The following is a 19,480-nucleotide window of genomic DNA, read 5'->3' as shown; positions in this document are numbered from 1 at the left end:
TCCATGCTGAGCTCCTGCCTCCCCTGACAAAGGTGCAGCTGCCTCACCTGTCACTGTACTGCCTGCCTTCGTCCCGGCAGCGGTCCAGGGAGCAGAGGGTGTTGAACTGGAGGCCTCGGTGGCTCCCTGAGCACTCAGAATGAGACATCCACGTGACACACCTGGCACCACACCGGATGTACATGCACAGCTGCACCCCCTGGGCCGGTGCTTTCACCCAGCCCCACCCCAGCAGCGTGCACCTCGTCGACATCTCTGGAGGAAGTAGCAGCCCAGTCTGAGAGGCCTGCAGACATGGACAGAGACCTGCCCACCCATCATCAGCATCTGGCCCACCCTGTTGGCAGCTCTGCTGGCCCCAGGAGGGGGGCCTTCCCACCTTCAGGAACCCCAATGGTGCCCTCAGGCGACCCACTGAGGCGAGTCCCCCATACAGCATCTGGCATCTGCTCCCCAACTCAGTCCATTCTTGCTGTCGAGGCTTGAACCTTGCCACCATCCCCGCAATGACCCAGGCCCAGGAGTGGAATCGAGAGGCTTATGGGGGGTGCTTCTGTACAGGACCCTCACAAAAGACAGCAGGAGGGTAGGCCTGAGCCAGCCCGGGGACGAGGGCCCAGGGGAGCTGACGGGACTCCCGCAGCTAGAGGGAAGAAGAGTGTGAGGAGCCTTCAGGGGCTGCAGGGCCTGGCAGCAGGGCAGCAGGGGTGGGGCCAAGACCAGGCCAGAATCCAAGTTCCCCAAGGCCTCCAGTGCCGCCTGTAGGACTGGCCTTCATTCCGTGGGTGGACTACGTGGTCTTGGGGTGTGGTGGAGAGGAAGTTGTCCACACAGCACTCGGGAGGAGGGTGTCGGAGCGCTAGGGGCACAGTGGTTCTGCCCCAAGGAACTGGCTCCGGTCCTCACGGCACTCAGATGAGTGTGTGACTGAGCATGATGCCCTCCCTGCCTCTTTGGGTTTGGTCTCCCTCCTCTGAGCTTCCTGCCTCTGGGCTTGAAGGGAGCATGAAAACAAGCCGACCGGGGAGAGTGCTCTGCCCACACACAGTGCGGACACAAAATCACCAGCTCTCCCACCCAGAACCACTCAAGGTGGCTTGGGGCCTTTTCCAGAAGACCCACCTGACCTGGCAGGTCGACATTGGTGATGGTGAGGGTTTGGGACATAAAGCAGAGCTCTCTTTCCTGCACTGAGACGCTGGCTCCTGTCCCAAGAAGGACAACTCTGTGGGCCCACTCAGAGGCGGCAGGCCTAGGGCAGGCTCTCTGGAGGCACAGCCTGGGTGGGGATTCCTGTGTTAGGGTTCAGTGGAGGTGCTCAGCTCAGTGCGCCCAGGCTGCTGCAACAGGACACTATAGAGCAGGTGGCTTGTAGGCCTGGAGCCTGGAAGTCCAGGTCAAGGTGCCAGCGGGTTCACGGTATGCGGAGGGCCTGCTGCCTAACACTGGTCTGTTCCCTGTGTCCTCTGGACCGGCTGAGGTGAGGGAGTGCCCTGAGGCCCTTTTACAATGGCACTGATCTCTTCATCCTGAAGGCCCTACCTTCTAACATTGTCTCTTTGGGGGTTAGCATTCAACAAAATAAATTCTGGGAGGACAGAGGGGGCGCTCAGGAGGAAGGTGGGTGTGACACAGGTCAGGCAAAGGCAGGGGGAGGCCAAGAGGGGCTTGTGGCTCGAGGGCAGCAGCTCTGGAGCTTGAGACACCAGGGGTCAACCCCACCCACTGAGGGAGATCCCTTGTGCCCCCATCCGTCATCCACTGGGTACAGTCTGGGGGGAACGTGGCCCCAAGGCCACAGGAACCACTCTGGAAAAGGAGGTGCTGTGAGCTGTAGATGTCAGTGGATCCACATCTAGGGTGGGCGCACTGCTGAGCAAGGGGTCTGGGTGGGCAATGCAGCATCCACTGTGCCAAGAAACTCTGCCCAGGAGCCAGCACTTGCCCACAGGTATCTGCCTCTTGTCCTCCAGGATTCCTGCGTTGGGATTTGCCACATGGTGCACATGCAGCTGGGGAAACATAACAGAAGGTCAGGGGTGGGAACAGAGGGTTACCAATACGTTTGTCTCTGGACTGTGGGTCCTAATCACCGGGTCCTGGCATGGGGAGGCTAGCTCTTCCCCCTGGCCCAATGGTTTCCTCCTCAGGCCATGCCAATTCCTGTTTCCCCATGCCACTAGGCACTTCCTTTTGTTGTACATACATGCAGGAGGCTGCAAGGCCAGGGGCCTAGGCCACTTCCATCCTGCTGGCTCGCTGTACACACGGCCCCAGGTGCACCCTAAGATGCAGGTCCCAAACCCTGCAGCTGTCCTGAACCCTCTACACCTCTCTCATCTGCTGCAATGTTGTCCTCCTAGCAGCTGTCAGAAGGCAGCAGGAACTGTTGCTGATGAGGTCTCACATGGGCCTAACCGCACCCTGGAGCCAGCAAGTGCCACACACTCACTGAATGCTCAGAAGAGATGCCTCTAAACAGCAGGCTGAGGTTATTGGGGTCCTGGCCCAAACCCAACAGGCAGATGTTTTCAGGATGCACTCACTGTCCAAGGGAAGGCTGAAGGCTCTGACACCTGGGCCTGGCTGATACAGAGCAGCCTTCCTCCAAAAGGGGGAGATGCCCTGACTGGGAGGGGAGCAGCCCGGCCCCGGACCCACAGCTGGGCTGGGTTAGGGACTAAGCTCCTTCCCGTCTGCCTGGGAGGAAACAGAGAGTGACTTCCCGTGCCTTCAGTGTGACTGCAGATGGCTTCTGTCCAGGGTGTACAGTGTAAAAAGAGCAGACAAGCCTAGTGCTCTTCAGCCAATCTGGTAATGCTTGTTACACGGCACTCTAGCAAGGCTGACCAGGGCCTGGGGTAGGCGAGGCCAGGGGCTACATCCTGTGCTCCTCCGTCAGCGTCAGGACCATGTACCTTGTCCACATCTAAGCCACAGGCCTAGCAGCTGTGCAATGTGGACATGGCGGGACCTGCTCACAGGGCATCCTGGGCAGATTCCTGCCCTCAGTATACCTGTCTGCCCCTGTGTCACTGTCACTGTGCTGAAGGAGACTCACTATGACAAACCTGAGCCAGGCATGTAACCATACACGCAAGCCCCGCATACCCCAAACGCACACAAACCCACACTTTGCATGTGCCCACGCACAACAGGCTGGCCTCGCCGGCCCTGCACAGCAGCCCTTGCTGAGAGCCGCCTGCTCCCCTGGACTGGGCTGGCCTGGCTGTGGAGCAGGGTTACTGAGAGCCTGTGCCCAAGGCCATATCCACTTCCTCTGTTATTCTTTTGGGATGAAACACTGAGTTCTGACCTCCAGGACCCCGTACTGGGTTTCCCTGTGCAGAGGACATGCCTGGCCCCAGGCCTACATGCCCTGCTACTCTGAGAAGGACACAGCAGACTGCTGGGTGTGAACCTTGGGCTTCACATGCACCTCAGGCCGGCCTTGAACTTGTGCTTCAGCCCCAGATGCTGGGATTACAGGTGTGAGTCACCACACCCCTGTACTGCCTTTTTGATTTGGAACAAATTGACAAATTTTTCTGTACCTGATTACTTATCTGAGCAATGAGCTGCTACCATAAAAATGTGTACAGCTACTGCAGGTTAAACAAGAACTTCTGTCAAGCCCAAGACCTCAACTCTAGCTGGTACGCAGGTAGTAGCCAGCACTCAGGAAGGAGAGGCTTCGGTTCACGGTGGGGAAGATGAGTCCAGGGAGAGGAAGCACTTCTCTGTGTCCACGGTGAGTGCAATGCAATGCCATCTGGCTAATAGCACCCCTTCCCAGCTCCTCGTGGCCACTTACTCTGGCGACCATTATTCCTTGCTCCTATTATTCCATTTGGTGTCACAAGCAGCACTCAAGAGCCTCAGGGTGGAAATCACAGTAATGATCACATTACTATAACTGAAAATTAATGAGTTTCCCACAGCTCTGAAAGAAAACAAAATTATCTGGGTATTTTAGGAGGAGTGATAAAATGTTTCAATTGCAGCTCCATGTTCTGCACTGTACACTACTCTACTGCTGATTCCTTGTCACCCGCCCCCGTGTGAGCCTTCAGACTGTACAGGGAGCCGCAGCTGTGGAAGCTGAGGCTGCAGGCTTGCCCTGACTTTGAGAGGGCCGTATCTCTGCCTCCATGCCCGGCACCTGTTCTCGGAAAGTCCCAGTCCCAGACCGCCAATGCTGAAGGGCTGCGTGATGCAATAGCACCACGAGTTCTCTGCTTTATGATCACAAAATTGGAAGGAGCCTCCCTAGCTGGTTATTAAATGCCAGAAGCTGGCACCACCTGTGCCCTTACTAGAAATGCCTTTTTCTCTTTCACTTTCTCATCCTTAGAAAACTTAGAAATGACCTGTGTCCAATAGGTAAGTGGATAAACCAACGTGGCATATTTATTCAGTGGAATTCTACTTCACAGTAAGAAGCAGTAAGTTATTAATACATAACATGAATCAATCTCAAAAACATTATGTTGTATTGTCTCAGTAAAATAAAATAAAATAAAATAAAAGGGCTGGAGACGCAGCTCAGTGTGACGGCCCTGGGTTTGATCCCCAGTGACAGTGCCCTCGTGAAAGAAGCTATTTTAAAACACCTTTCAGTGATTATACTTTATAAAGCTTCAGGTCAGACAGAAGGTGGATAAAGAGGCGGAAACCCCACCAGGGCGATTTTCAGGGACTCTAACACTGGCTGTGATGAAGGTCCCAGGGGCTGCGCATTTGCCAAAACTCATCGAACCGCTGATACCTAAAAGTGGTCACTCTAGGTCATTCCAAAAATTACAGACAAGTGAAGAATAACACGGAAAGGCACAAAGTGAATGCAAAACCCAACATCGCTTGCAGTTAACCTCCAGGCAATCACCGTCACAGCTCACGGGAGCCCACGGTCACACCTGGCTCCCCCGGGCGGAGCGAGGCAGCACTTAGGGCCCAAGCTGAGCGAGAGCTTATTGCCACATTTTCGGCACACCGCGTGCCAGGTCCCGATCTGCCCGCTGCCTGGCTGTCTCTGTACGCCTAGTCGGAAGGGCGGTGGCCCCGACAGCGGCCGCCGGACGAACCCGGCCGCCGGGCTCCGGGTCGCAGGCGGAAGTCCCGCCCCGCCGCCTCCCGTGATGCCGTGCGAAGGGTGACGTAGCCGGAAGCTGCTGGCGGCTGGTGGGCGCCCCGCATTCCCGGTGCAGCCCGGCGGCTCCCTGCTGGAACGTGGCCTAATCGCCACCGACCCCGACCCCAGCCCCGCCCGGCGGCCCTGTCCGCCTCCTGCCAGGTGAGCGCGCGGCTCGGCGCCCCGACGCCGCCTGACTCCGCTGCGATGCCGGCGCCCCCCGGGCCCAGCCGCGTCCCCAGCCCTTAGCCTGTGTCCCCGCGAGCTCCCGGCGGTGTCGCGTAAGCCTCCCAGCCTTGCTGCCCCGCGAGACCCCTCTCCATGTGAGGCCGCCCTCGTCCCACTCGGGATCGAGAGTCGCCCACTAGTTAGCACCCTCTGCCCGAGCTCGTGCGGACACAGACGCGGCCCGGCACAGTCCACTCATCGCCTGGGATCCCACGGCTTCCACCCCTCTGGAGGAGGAAAGGGTTGTTCAGAGTCTCACAGGCTCGGCTTGCTTTCTCGTTTCCGTTTCGTCCTTTGACGTGGGTGATTGTTTTAAGGGAGGGAGGGAAAGACACAAAGACAAGACTTTTAGCACTTTTTTCATTTTACCAGTGTTTAGAACTGTGCACCTTGTCTGCCCTGTTAAACAACTCCAAGCTGAGAAATCATTCTGCTCATTTATCTTAAGTCTCTTATTCCTGTCATGCGCAGTTAGTGATGGCAGCAAAGGGGCCCCTAACTGTTGGTCCAGGGGATAAGGTAGCTCTTAGGTGTGCTTTGGCATCTGTTTCTGGGGCCTTGTCATCCCTTTCAAAGTCAAGAAATAATCTGTTCTTTAGAATGAGCACCATGTTCTTAGACATGGGTTAGTTGAGTGCCTCATTAGACAGTTCTGAGAAAGACAATTATTTCTCCCTATTAACCTTTAAATAGCCCAGGACTAAGCAGTGTCCTGAAATGTCCCTTTAGGTCTCAGAGATTGAGAATGCCCCAAGTTAAAAAACAAATGTTTTGTGGTCTGACAAGTGACTTAGTGAACTTAGTAAAAGTGAACGCATTTGCTTCTTCACACAGGGAGAAAGGAACATTTTTACCATCTGGGTTCCAGGTGTTGAGTTGCTGGACTGTTTTTCAACATAAAATAATATTTACACTCTTTTGGTTAAGATGCATTTGCTTTCATGTTATGAAACTTAACATTTCCAATCACTGAACACCTGACAGTCACCACACAGGAAAGTTCCTGTGGATCTAAGTCAAGTCCTTTACTCTCCGCGCTTTTTCTTTGTCCAGTAATTCAGCGAATATTTCACACATTTAGAATTCAGAGCAGCTTCGCAGGGTCTTGACTTGCTTTGCCTCTGTCCTGTTAACAAGGTCACGGCCCCTTTGGGCAAGCTCAGCACCATGGGAGGTTGGGCTGAGAGAGCAGCGCTGGTCCCTGACCACTGTCCCCCTACCCCAGTGTCACAGGCCCTCCTGTGGCCGCCTTGAAGAGAATGGTGGGAAACTCAGAGCGGCTCCAGCATCTGTGTGTTTATCGTTTTCAACCCAGTAAGTAGATACTTAGTGTGATTACAATATTCCGGCTGAATGAGTCAGTGTAAGTCTGACCGCTGCAGGCAGGAATAAGCATTCAGGCGTCCACCCCAACATGTGGTTTCAGGGCACTGTCCTGGCAGAGAATTACGGAGTGGAAGGGAGCCTGGGGTGAACTTTTGATTTTGTTTCCTGCAAATACAGGAAACAAATATTTCCTAATTTCAAATAGCTGTGTTAATAAGCGGGGACAGAAGGTTTGGTATGTGGAGGATCTGCATTCTTCTCAGTGAATACCTTATTTTTGCAGACTTAATATTTAAAGTGACTGAGCCTGGTGGCACATGGCTGTAATCCTGGCACTCTGAGAGGCTGAGACAGGAGGATCACAAATTCAGGCCTAATCTGAGCAATTTACTAAGTTAGTGAAGACTTGTCTCAGAATTAAAATAAGGATTGAGGGTGTAGTTTAATGCGAAGGCCCTGGGCGCAGTCCCCAGTACTGTGATGATGATGATGGTGATGATGGTAGTATAGTATACAGGGTTTTCTGATTGTTTTAATCACTCTTCACACAAGGCTTCACCTAACTGAAGGGAAAAGCCAATCTAAGCAGTCGTCTTTAGCACAGCAGCAGAGTAGCAAGGTGAGAACACTGAAGGTGTCAACAGTGCAGCTGCGTGTAACTTCCGTCCCCTCCTCGGTGCTCCTGTACTGTCCCTGTTTCGCTGCTCTGAGAATTGGCTGGGGCCACACACGGGTCTGCCTGAGAGGTGGATGAGCTCTGGAGAGGTGACCCCTCCACCCAGCTGGGGGTTGGCAGGGCAGTAGTGACCCTGACCTGCAGGCCCTGCCTACAGCCCAGGCCCAGAAGTGCTGGGCCTTGCAGAACTCAATGAAAGTTAATGTATGTCTGACACTGCTGTTGGTACTGTCCTCTTCCTCTAGCTTTGATTTTCCTGGTTGTGAATTAAATGGGTCTCCAGTTGAAGTTGACTTTGCTACAGTTGCTAGTTCTATAAAGAAATGAATAACTTTCCAGCTCGAGCCTTTTGCTGCTGCCCCCATCAGTGTCTCCATAGATCTGGTGGTTTGGAGGCCACGTCCCTGTCCTACAGCAGTCTCACCATCTATTATTTCTGTCCCTCAGGATGACCCCACCGAGGACCTGCCTGCAGATCCTCCAGCAGTCTGGCTTCTTTGCACCATCAGTCAGGGACACCTCTTTGCCCAACTCACAGGCTGGAGCCCCAAGCCCCTGGCATGGTTCCCTTTCAAATAGAGTCACATTTAACAGGGCATTTGTGTGTGTTTTGTAAAGACCACCCCTTGTGGTAAGAGAGGCCTTTTTGTGAACCGTGGAGTCTTGGAGGTACTCAGTACTTAAGGAGTGTGGATGTTACCAGTTATTTCTTGGTATCCCTAAGCTCCGCCCTGGCATGGCCTGGGGCACGGCCGAGGGTAGAGAGCAGGAACCTCAGTCAGTGCACTGTTACACTGTGCCTCCCAAGGGACTCCTTCAGGGTCCTCAGAGTTACCACTCTGTAGTGTAGTTGAGCACCTGTGTATCTACTTATAATCCATCTGTGAGCTTAATGGTTTGTTTTCCTCCTTTGCAGCAGCATGGCCAGCCCAAGGACCAGGAAAGTTCTCAAAGAAGTCAGAGTGCAAGATGAGAACAATGTGAGCCTGCACCTTGGTGGCTTGGGGTGACCTACGGACTCTGGGCCACTCTCTGAGTGGCTGGCCAATAGCTCTGCCTGGTGTCATGGGTGCTCTCTGATGTGGGTGCAGGGAGCATGGTTCCTCCTGCGGTGCTCAGGCTGCATCTGCATCATCCTCCTTGGGAAGGTTTATGATGTGGGGCTGTCCTCCTGTACCCCAGTTTCCAGGGGTCAACCGACCCCACCTCCCTTGGCCACCTAGGCAGCCCTGCTGTGCTTGTTGGTGCTGGTTCTCTCCTCAGGCCTCGCATGTGCTGCCTTCCTTCCTCTGTAGGTGTCCCCTTTTGGGGACACCACTTGGGTCTTTGGGGTTTAGTTCTGGCCTGAGCACCTGGTGAATCGAGTGTGGCCTTTTGCAGGTTTGTTTTGAGTGTGGTGCCTTCAACCCTCAGTGGGTCAGCGTGACCTATGGCATTTGGATCTGTCTGGAGTGCTCTGGGAAACACCGCGGGCTTGGGGTGCATCTCAGGTCAGTGTCCTGCTGCTTGGCCCCTGGGATTTTGTCTGACTGCGCATCTGTGTTACAGTGGGCACCTGTCCCCACAGCACTGTCTCACCAGGGGCTACTTCCCTCCCTACCAGGCAACTCCCCCTCCAGTGCCACTGTGGCAGGGCTGGTCAGCCCTGGGCTGTCCAGCCTCCCTGTAGCCTCCTTTGGCTTCCGTCTCGCTGCAGGAAGCACTGTGTGCAGTTCACAGTGCACCCCAGCTAGGGAGGCTGCTGGTCTGCAGGCACTCGGTAACCAGGCGTCCCTCTCCTTCTCAGCTTTGTACGCTCTGTTACGATGGACAAGTGGAAGGACATCGAGCTCGAGAAGATGAAGGCTGGCGGCAATGCCAAGTTCCGAGCGTTCCTGGAGTCCCAGGAGGATTACGACCCCTGCTGGTCCCTGCAGGACAAGTACAACAGCAAGGCCGCGGCGCTCTTCAGGGACAAGGTGAAAAGGGCCCGGCGTGCTCTTTGCAGTGTCTAGGCTGTGCCACCTGCTCATGGTGGCTAGAACGTAGCTTTGGTGGCACTGAGGTTGAGAATGGGCGTAGTTCGGGTATAAGCAAGGATGTGAGACCCTTGCCCCATCCAGAGCATACTCTTCCTCCTGCCCGAAGGGGGCCACGTGCCCTGTAATTAACTGAAGGGATGGAACTGATCACTCACACATCTTGGCTGCAGCGCCTCTGAGACTCTGGCAAGCCTGCTGGTTTGGGGCCAGATGAATGCATCCCTGAGCACTGGAGGCTTGAGCCACACTGATTCCAAGCTCTCCCACCCTGTCACTCATCACAAGCACCGTGAGGGCCAGGGAGCAGCTGCAGGGTGCTGGCATGTGAGGTTGAGCACCATGAGGGGCCAGGGTGTGCATCCTAACGGTCTCCTGTCCCCTTGTCAGGTTGCCACTCTGGCTGAAGGCAGAGAATGGTCTCTGGAGTCGTCGCCTGCCCAGAACTGGACCCCACCTCAGCCCAAGATACTGGCACCAACTGCCCACCGGTAGTTACACCCCCAATGGTCCTGCTGACCCTGACCTTACCTGGAGCTCAGGACCTCAAAGATGCTTCATGTCCCTTACAATTGTGGAAGTGACTCCAACAGAGTTGTCCCCAAAATCAGCTTTTTAAACCTGCTGGAACAGTACACGGTTTTGGAGCAAATTCACCCAGTGCATTGCACCCCGCTCGGGCAGGTTTGGCACGTCTCCCTCCTATGCCTCACGCAGCCATGGGAGTGGTAGCAGGTGGCATGCGGATAGGTGCCGATCGTCCTGTAGTCGCAAGTCCCACTGTGGGACTGTCCTGTGTGGGTGAACAGGGCACAGGCAGTCACGGGTACCCTGGGTGCCAGCGTGACCTTGCTTCTCTACAGGACCCGTCAGGAGGCCCTCGACTGTTGGTGGCCTCAGCTTGTTCCCCGGCTCAGGGCCTCCTGCTTTTCCCAGCTAGCAGGTCACATTCTGTCTACTGGTCTTACTGGGACTTCAGCCGCTGAGCCCAGGCATCCTGTAGGGCAGAGCTGGTCCCCGGCTTGACCCTGGTGCCTTCCGGGTCAGTGGGAAGGGCCTTCACACCAGGACACGTGATTCAGTTGGTGTCACTGGGCCATGTGCTAGGTTGCAGCCCACTGCCTCCCACTCCTGGTGTTGCCCACGCTGACCTTTGCTCTCCATTTCAGACCCTCTGGCCAGCCACAGAATGCGACTGCCTCTGCTGACAAGGCTTTTGAAGACTGGCTGAATGATGACCTTGGCTCCTACCAAGGGTGAGGCAGCACCGCACGTGTCTGGGGGCTACTTGGGCAGGCCACCCGGCAGTTTAGGGGAAAAGGACAGGCCTGCGTCTTTCTGAGGACGATGCAGAGCCAAAGTGCGTGTTTGTGTGTAAGGTGCCCACCGCCAGCCCCGGCCAGCTAAGTGTAAATTAGGAATCATGTACCAGCCTGGCCCGTGAATGAGTTTTTATCCCTAAATCCTTCAGATTAAGTTGTGTTGGTGCTTCCTCCAGAAACCCTGCCTACGGGGACCCTCTGGAAGTATGGCAGGGGGCTTCTTACTGTGCGTGCCCATGACTTGTGTGGGGTCAGCATGGCTGGGAGGTGAGGGGCCAGGGTCGGGGCTGAGTAGGAGCAGTGAAATTCAGGCAGCGGCTTCTGTCTGTCTGTCTGTCCTTCCCTCTCAGGGCCCAGGAGAACCGCTATGTGGGGTTTGGGAACACAGTGCCCCCACAGAAGAGAGAAGATGACTTCCTTAACAACGCCATGTCGTCCCTGTATTCGGTAGGACCCCTGTGGCAGGTGCCCCTGAACCCAGGCAGGGCGGCCCTCCATGGCCTGTTCTGATGGGTCTGATTACAGGCTCGTCTCTCTATCCTCAGTGGAATTTTCTCCTAAAAATATGGTTTCAATTATTTAGATCCCAAATATATTACAAAATACATATTTTGAATTTAACAAGGTGCATTCTTTCAGAGAACTGAAGGTTTCCTATGGGACAGCCTAGGGGTGCTGCCTGGCGAGAACCCAGCCTCCCTGAGTCATGTGGGAGGGGCAGGGGATGAGGTGTGGGTGCGGACGCAGGGTGGGGAGCAGACAGGCCTGGCAGCGTGCACTCTGTGTGCCTGCCTGCTTCCAGGGCCACTGTTTCTGCCCGGTGCCTGGAAGGCCAAGGTCAGCTGTTCCGGCTGTGACAGTCCAGGCCGGCTGTTGATTATAGGAATACAATTTGTCGACTATGCTTTTTCTCCCCCTTTTACATGATTTTTAAAAAAATTTTGTCAAAATTTGCTTTTTTGCAACTCAGATTTCTTCCCAGTGTATTTCCCTTTGGACATGTCTGTAGTGCGGAATGATTGCAGTTCCCGGGGAGTGGTCCGGGTCCGCAGCACGCCTTGACTCCTTTCCATCCCTCCCCTGCCACCCTTCCTCACTCTTCCAACTCTTGGTTCCTTTCCCATTCGCAAAAGGTCTGTTTCCAGTTTTCACTTGAGTTCTTTTTTCCACCCCTTTTCCTCTCCTCCCTCCCGCCATCAACACTTCCTCTTCCCAGTTGGGAAAGATCTTCTTACTTTCATTATCTATATTTTAGGTTTCTTATGTAAGAGAAACCATTTTTTTAAGTTGCTTTTTTCCCCCATGAGCTGTCATATGCTATAATCCCAGCTGTGTGGGAGGCTGAGGCAAGAAGATTGCAAGTTGGAGGCTAACCTGAACAATTTAGCAAGACCGTCTTTTAAAAAAGGGTTAAATTTTCTTTTTTTTAAAACATAAGCCAGGTGTGTACACACCTGCAGTTCCAGCACTTGGGAGGCTGAGGCAGGAAGTTTACTGGGGGTTCAGGTCAGCCCAGACTATATAGTAAGAATCTGTCCCAGACAAAGCTTAAAAAAGGGTTGGAGGCCACTGGGGACACAGCTTAGTGGAAGAGCACCCCGGGTTCAGTCCCCAGCTCAGTTTGTTCAGTGAACTTTGGAAGGCCTAGGAGAAAACCTTGGACCCCCAAGAAAGCCTGTGACCCCATTCACCCCACCAACTGCTCCTCAGAGAGGGGAGAATGCAGAGGAGAGTGGGGCTGGCGCGCAGCGGCCTGCTGGGCCCCTGGAGGCACTGCCTGCCAAGCAGCCAGTTTCTTTGTGGCAGCCTGCCCTGGCAGGGTGGGCGTGGGAGAGGCGGGGGCCAGGCTCATTCTCTAGCGGCAGGAGCCGTGGGGGCTATTCCAGGCAGAGCATGGTGCCCGAGGGACCTGGGCATTGCCAGAACTGCTTCCTCCTCTGTTGCCTCCTCAGGGCTGGAGCAGCTTCACCACCGGAGCAAGCAAGTTTGCCTCTGCAGCTAAGGAAGGTGTAAGTAACCTCACAGTGCATGCTGGCTGCTGCTGGCTTGGGCCATGGGAGACAGAGGTACCAAGGGTCCTGTGGGTTCTCACTTCCCCAGTAGAGTGGCCCAAAGCCTTGGGAACCACAGAACAACCCAGGCATTCTTTTTTTTTTTTTTTTTTTGGTCTTTTTCCTTTTTATTGGTACCAGGGATCGAACTCACGACTGCCTGTTTGCAAGGCAGGTACTTATGCCACTGAGCTAAATCCCCAGCCCCCAACCCAGGCATTCTTGCTGTGGTCCTAGATTTTCTAGGATTACCTCCTTGCAGAGGTTTACCTGCCCTTTTGTGTGAGGCAGATGTGATCCTGATCGAGCCCCAAACTTCTGCTCTCACCCCTGAGTAGGCTGTAGGTGCCTCTGGGTCTTCGGTGTAGTGTCAGGCTTTTCTTTCTGGCCTTTGCTTGAAAGACAGACTCAGGGGTTCAGTTGGGACGGATGATGCCGTCCAGGAAGAGTATGGCCTGAGCAGTGATCTGACAGGCACTAAAGGGAAGGAAGTGGGCTGAACCCAACACGGTCCCAGACGAGGAGCAGGCCCTGGAGAGGGCGCCTGGGCTGGGCAGGTGGCCATGGTGCTGAGAGGAGCAGGGACAGAGGTGGCGTGGCCAGAGCCAGAGCCAGCTGGAAGCCACGGGGTGGGTGGCTCTTTCCCATGCACTGCAGTCTCCTGCTGCAGCTGCTATTGTCTTTATGAGGCTGAGGCCCTGGATGTCCCCAGGTACCTGTCCCCAGGCTTTGCTCTGTCCTTGCTGCAAGGGATATGCAGGGCACCAAGCTGCCACCACAGTGGGACAGAGCAGAGCTAGGATGGGGGAAGGCCCACTGAAGACAGCGTGGGGGTAGCTGCCAGGCCTGGCATACAGTCTGGAGGGTAGACCTGGCTCTGATCTTGCCCAGCCTCGGTGTGGCCCGGGTATACTCCATTCCCCAGCAGTGCCTGGGGCTAGGTGTTTACGCCAAACCAGGCCTTGCTGCAGTCTCTGGGCATCGTGGAGATGCCGAGTTTGTGCTGTCATTGCGGGTGGCTATCTGGAAATGGTGCTGGGACCAGACCCATCCTAGCTCAGCAGAGATGGAGCTTAGTGGTCAGGTTAAAGATTATTGACTGGCCAGGCATGGTGGCGCACTCCTGTAATCCCAGTACTTGGGAGGCTGAGGTAGGAGGATCATTGTGAGTTCAAGACCAGCCTGGGTCTTGCTACAAAGTGAGCTCAAGGCCAGCTTGAACTGCGTAGGGAGACCCTGTCTCAAAAAGACCAAAAAAAAGTTCATTGGCTAAAGTGCTCTTTGTGTTTCCTTTCAGGCTACAAAGTTTGGATCCCAAGCAAGTCAAAAGGTAAAAAAGAGAAGCTATTTTCCCACCCCTGGTTCTAGGGATTGGACACAGGGCCTTCACACTGAGCTGTGTCCCCAGTGTGAATAATTTTTTTTTTAAGTTTAAGGGCAGTGTCTCAATTTGCCTTGGCGGGGCTTGCACTTGTAATCTACTTGTAATCCTGTTGCCTCAGCCTCCCACAGAGCTGAGTGGGGTTATAGGTGTGCAGCAACACACCCAGAAAAAGAGGAGTTTTCTCCTGGTGTTTTAAAACTCTTGGACCAGGGTGTCGCTCAGCAGCACAGCACCTGACTGACAAGCATCCTAGCCGAGCAGTTTGATTTCCGGTACCAAAAAAACCCACTCTTGTGAGTGTGTGATGCCACGTGCAGTGTTGGAAGCTCCCTAGGTCATTTGCTGGGGACCTGAGGGTCCCTTAGCACGCATCTGTGTGGCCCTTGCAGTGCCTCACAGGAGGCTGCCCATGTAGGCCTCCTCGTTCCTGGGCAGCTAGTGCAGGGTGTGGCCCTGGGCAGCTGGCCTGGCTGGGCATGGCCGCCTGGCCACAGGAGGTGGACCCCAGCCATTCCCCAGGGTGACGTGATCTCTTGGATGCAGTAGCAGGCTGTGATTGTGGTGTTTCTTTTTTCCTCAAAACCTTGTATGTCCCCGGCATTGCCTTGAGTTGCGTGAGACTTGTCAGGGCTGTGCCGTGCCGTGGGAAGGTGCTCAGAGCCGCCCTTGTGCCCCGAATGGGGAAGGGCAGCTTGCACACGGCCCCTTCACCCTGCGATGCCCCATCCACTCCCACAGGGCTTTTCGCCCTGCACACCAGTAGCTGCCCACCCTGGGGACCCTTGCCTGGCTTGTCCCAGAGCCTCTGTCTGGCCGAGTCACACTTGCTGGTTATGGAATGGGGTGAGTTTGGAGCAGGCTGGTTAGAGGTCTGGTGGTGTCCATCTGCGATGCCATTAGCCAGAGTTCAGCCAAGGGGTGCATTCTCAGGTGTTTCCTGGTTGCTAAACACTGCTCCTGCCACTTTGCTCTCTCTCTCTGCTAACCTGTGTCCGTGCCATCTGGGTCAAGTTTTGGGGTTACAAGCAGCAGCCAGAGCCGGTAAAGCCCGTGTCTACCGGTGCATGCTGCCTCTGCCCACGCCTACCCTGCGTGCCTGCCGTCCTCTTAAGCTGTGTCCACACCGTCTCTGCCTGCGCTTCCAGGGCCTGTGGAACAAGGTGCACTGGCTGGGCCAGGCAGAGCCCCGAGAAAGGGGCCGCTTGGCAGCATTCTGATTTTATGGCTTAATCACCTCAAATCAGATAATCCAGGAGAGTTTCATCCTGATGGGGATTGTGCTTCCTGTGTTGTGGAATTCGTCCCCTTAAAATCTCTGTTTTCCCTTCCTTGAGAACATGTGACACCCCAGGTACCATGCAGCCTTATGGCTGTCTCCCCAGCTGCATGGTGCCCCAGGACAGGCCGGGGCCTCTCTGCCCTCTGCCCTGCCTTTGTGCCCCTTCCCTCCCTGCGGGACCCGGTGCCTGTGCCTGGGAGGAGCCAGTAGGGTCGACCCTGCTGCCCCTGTTCACTGGCTGACTTCTGGTGGGTGGCCAGGCCAGAAGGGCTGTGGGCAGCTCCCTTCCTGGCGCAGGCCGGTCCTTCTCGAAGGCTGCCTCTTTCTGCTGTCACCTGTGCCCTCCTGTGGCCCGTGGCCTGCTTCCCTGTGTGCCGTGCCCTGCCGCCTTCCCATCTGTGGCAAAGCTCGTGCTGCTCTGTGCTGACCATATGCAGTGAGATTGCTGCCCCGGGCCTCACACAGCGTCCCTCCCCACAGGCTTCAGAGTTGGGCCACAGCCTGAACGAGAATGTCCTCAAGCCTGCGCAGGAGAAGGTATGGGCAGCCGCAGTGGCCACCTGGTTCTGGGGGAGCAGCTGTGTGCCGGGGGCATTGTGCCACTCTGCACTCACCTCAGTGAGATGGCTGAGCTCCTACCCACTGTCTCCCAGCCCACCCTGCCTCTGCCCAACATGCTGGCAGCCTGACCTCAGAGAAGGCGCGAGCAGGGCAGAAACCAGCCTGCGGGTGCCCCTCCACAAAGGAGGTAGCTGACCCGGCCCGGGGAGCCCAACCCAGGCAGGAGACGCTTCTTGAGGAAGGATGGGGCCCACAGTCAGGATGCCAAAGCCAGTGTTGGGGTCATAGGTAGTTTCTGTCTGTGGTACTGGGAATGAACCCGCGGCCTTCATACCAAGCTACATCCCCTGCTCTTCTTTACATTTTGGGACAGGATTTTGCTAAGTTACTGAGTTGCTCTGTCTGGACTCAATAACCTCCTCCTGCCTCAGCCTCCCAGCCTACAATCCTGCTGGGATTGTAGGTGTGTGGTACTAAGCCTGGTTTATTGCCATTTTGTAGGGATTTGGTGTGACGGGTGCCTCCCTGGCAGTTGTGTTAGGGATTTCACATCTGAGGTCACTGTTCTCTGAAGCTTTAATCTCCTAACAGTGCCCTTTCAATCCATGCAGGTGAAGGAGGGAAAGATTTTTGAGGATGTGTCCACTGGGGTCTCTCATTTGGCGTCCAAGGTAGGGCAGGCCGGGCCTGCCGTGCGGGTACAGCCAGAGCCAGTCTCCATATTCCAGCTCCGTGGCTGGGCGCCGGCCAGGAGGATGCCCAGGAGCCTATGGCTCCCAAGGGCTCGGCCAGCTGTGTTGGCGGCTGCTGCCCTCCAATTGCCTGAATGCATGAGGAATATGGAAACAGCTTGGCTGTGGGGACTTGGCAGCCACTAACCTGTCGTGCTCCTTTCCCTATTCTCGCTTGCTGCCTGTGGGCCTTCCCGAGGTAAGTGCTGGTACTGGTCCTTGGCTGGACTGACTGGGGTGTGTGGTGTCCCGTGCGCAGCGCGAGGTGGCCTGGGTGGGGCAGCGCACTGGGCACCTCCTGTCGGCTGTGTAAAGATGAGGCCTGTGCCAGCCAGTGGCAGCCACTGGCAGGAGTATGTGTTCATGCTGCCCCGCAGTGCAGCAGCGGCTCGCTCTGTGCAGGGGAGCTGTGGGGAAAGTGGGGTGCCGCTGATGGAAGCCCAAGCGTGGGCGCCTCACACATGGCCCGGGCACCACTGCTGCATTGCTCTGCGTGCACCTGTGCCTCGGGCTCCTCAGTGTCACCCAGGTCCCAGCAGGACTGTGTGCGGTTGGGTTTGGGGTGAAGGCAGAGGCCCACATGGGAGTAGCCCTGCCCAGCCTCTCTCGTCTCCATCCAGGTCCAGGGAGCCAGCAGTAAGGGATGGCGGGACGTCACTACCTTCTTCTCTGGGAAAGCAGAAGAGCCCTCAGACAGGTACTGTACCCCGCCCGGGAGCCCTTGCAGCTCTCCCCTAGGCTGAAAGGCCGTCGTGTCCCTCGCCCAGGATCCCCAACCCAGTGTCCTGCCTTTGTGTGGGTGTGGTGTGCAGTGGCCTTTGCCTGGGGCCACTTGCCTGCATCTCACCCCTGACCGGTGCAGCCCCTGCTCATAGGCAGACAGCCACATTCTCCTTCTTGTGTCTGTCTGGTGGCTGACGGCTGAGGCGGCAGGAGACCATCCGAGTCCTTGCTGGCCAGCCCTGTGGTGCCCTGGGCCCTCTGCAGAGCCTCACCCGAGGCTAGGTTTCCCCTGCTCCAGAAGAGGACCAGTTCCCACCTGGTGGCTTGGCCCCAAGAATGTGGGTGGGGGTGCCAGGCAGGACCTGTCCTTTAACCTGTCTAGGTGCAAGCATGATGAAGCCACGGGGTGGGAGGCGGTGGCCACGCTTTGGGGTGTGGGCTTCCAGGAGAGGGCTGAGCTCACAGCATGCGTGGTTCTCCACACCCCTGAAACCTGAGCATGCTGCATCTTGGGGGCAGTGCCCGCATGACTGTGCAGTTTGTGACATCTGTTAAGTGTCTCCCTCTCTCTATGAAAAGACCTGTCGAGGGCCAGAGCTACCAGAACAGCGGCAGGGATGACTTCCAGAACAACACCATAGACCAAAGCTTCTGGGAGACCTTTGGGAGCGCCGAGCCTTCCAAGACCAAGTCCCCGAGCAGCGACAGCTGGACCTGCGCAGACGCCTCGACGGGCAGAAGGAGCTCGGACAGCTGGGACGTGTGGGGCTCAGGCTCCGCGTCCAACAACAAGAACAGCAACAGTGACGGCTGGGAGAGCTGGGAAGGCACAGGCGGGGAGGGCAGGGCCAAGGCCCCCAAGAAGGTGGCACCATCTGCGGCTGTTGACGAGGGCTGGGACAACCAGAACTGGTAGTGCCCACGGCATCCCACCCAGCCCCACGGGGCAGCTGCTGTGTGTGTGCTCTGCCCCCTCCACCCCTCCTTCCATCCAAACCCAGCCAGAGAAGTGGCTGCAGTGCCAGGAGGGCGTCCAGGTGCCACCTGCTCCGAGCCGCCTGGCCGCACCCTCCAGCCATGTAGGGTGCCGAACCCAGGACCTGGGTCCCCATGCAGCCCTGAAGATGCAACAGTCCTCAGGATGGGAGGCCGTCTGGAGGGCCTGGAGGTGGCCAGGCCCAGAGCAGGGGCCTCAGCCGCAGGCAGTGCTCTCAGCAGTGCCCCACATCTGTTTCTGTGAAATGTGTTTCTAACTTTAAAGAGTTGAGCCAGCTGTTTTTTTCTTTTTGAAGAAGATGCCTGAAGTCTTAAAAGTGGAAATGCTGAAAACAGTACCAGAGCTCGGCCTGCTGTCGGACCTCTTCCCTCAGCCCATTTCCGTGGCTCATGCTGTGAAATTCGCCACTACCACCTGTGGCTTTCCTGGGGCCGTCCCTCTCTTTCTCTGGATGAACTTCACAGCCTGTGGCTCCGGCCTTCTGATGCAGAGCTGATCTCAGCACTTGACTCTGCCCTCACAGAAACAAGGACACGGGAGGGAGCAGAGTGTATCTGCCTGTCCCATGCCAGGGCAGGGCCTGCTGGGGAGGGTGGACATGAGGCGGGGACTCCTAGGCTACTTTGGGGTTCAGGGTGGCCTTCCTGGAGCTGCTCCCTAGCTAGAGGGCTCCTAGCGGTTGGGGCCTGTGGTGGCCAGGCCCTAACTGAGGCCGAGCCCTGCAAGGGTCAGACAGGCAGCGCCACACCTGCAGTCGGTCCCTCCGGGCACTGTCTTCTCGAGCCTGGCGCTCGGGTCTTGCTGACCATGCGGAGCCCTCAAGGCTCTGAACCTGCTGGCCCCTGTGCAGCGTGGGCTTCTTGGACCGTGGGTCATTAGTGTCTTGTGGGTGCCACTGCCTGTGATGCCAGCAAATCTGACCGCCTTCCCCCAGGATCCAGTGAGCATGCTGCCACAGCATAGCTGGAGGGTGTGTGGGACCCCCTGCCTGCAGCTACCCCATGTGCCCTCAGTGTGACCAGCAGTGCATGCACCTGAAGTGCCTGTGTGGTT

General features: G+C 56.3%; 1 protein-coding gene across 10 annotated transcripts; it reads left to right on the top strand.

Moving 5' to 3' along the window:
* Positions 1-5,139: 5,139 nt before the first annotated feature.
* Arfgap1 (ADP ribosylation factor GTPase activating protein 1) lies at positions 5,140-19,466 on the top strand. Of its 10 annotated transcripts, none has more exons than XM_023561957.2 (14): positions 5,140-5,293; positions 8,278-8,341; positions 8,742-8,851; positions 9,148-9,319; positions 9,770-9,870; positions 10,549-10,635; positions 11,052-11,148; positions 12,654-12,710; positions 14,050-14,082; positions 15,148-15,177; positions 15,896-15,952; positions 16,588-16,647; positions 17,334-17,404; positions 18,010-19,466. In XM_023561957.2, exons 2-14 carry the CDS (start codon positions 8,282-8,284, stop codon positions 18,344-18,346), a joined length of 1,272 nt encoding a protein of 423 aa, XP_023417725.1. In that variant the 5' UTR covers positions 5,140-5,293; positions 8,278-8,281; the 3' UTR covers positions 18,347-19,466. The 10 variants fall into 10 exon arrangements, with proteins under 10 accessions (XP_023417725.1, XP_013000072.1, XP_063104106.1 ...); XM_013144618.3 differs by having other exon boundaries at positions 17,328-17,404; XM_013144619.3 differs by having other exon boundaries at positions 5,141-5,293; positions 8,281-8,341; positions 17,328-17,404.
* The last annotated feature ends 14 nt before the right edge of the window (positions 19,467-19,480 follow it).

Source organism: Cavia porcellus, unplaced genomic scaffold (assembly GCF_034190915.1).
Source record: "Cavia porcellus strain 051 isolate PalLab524CR breed Dunkin Hartley unplaced genomic scaffold, mCavPor4.1 scaffold_5, whole genome shotgun sequence".
Taxonomy (NCBI): domain Eukaryota; kingdom Metazoa; phylum Chordata; class Mammalia; order Rodentia; family Caviidae; genus Cavia; species Cavia porcellus.
This window is presented reverse-complemented; position numbering and strand designations above follow the sequence as displayed.

Coding starts and splice junctions, on each gene's coding strand:
- Arfgap1 (XM_013144618.3), top strand. CDS start 8,282: ATGGCCAGCCCAAGGACCAGGAAAGTTCTCAAAGAAGTCAGAGTGCAA. Junction 8,852..9,147: donor GGGCTTGGGGTGCATCTCAG/GTCAGTGTCCTG, acceptor TCTCCTTCTCAG/CTTTGTACGCTCTGTTACGA. Junction 10,636..11,051: donor GACCTTGGCTCCTACCAAGG/GTGAGGCAGCAC, acceptor CTTCCCTCTCAG/GGCCCAGGAGAACCGCTATG.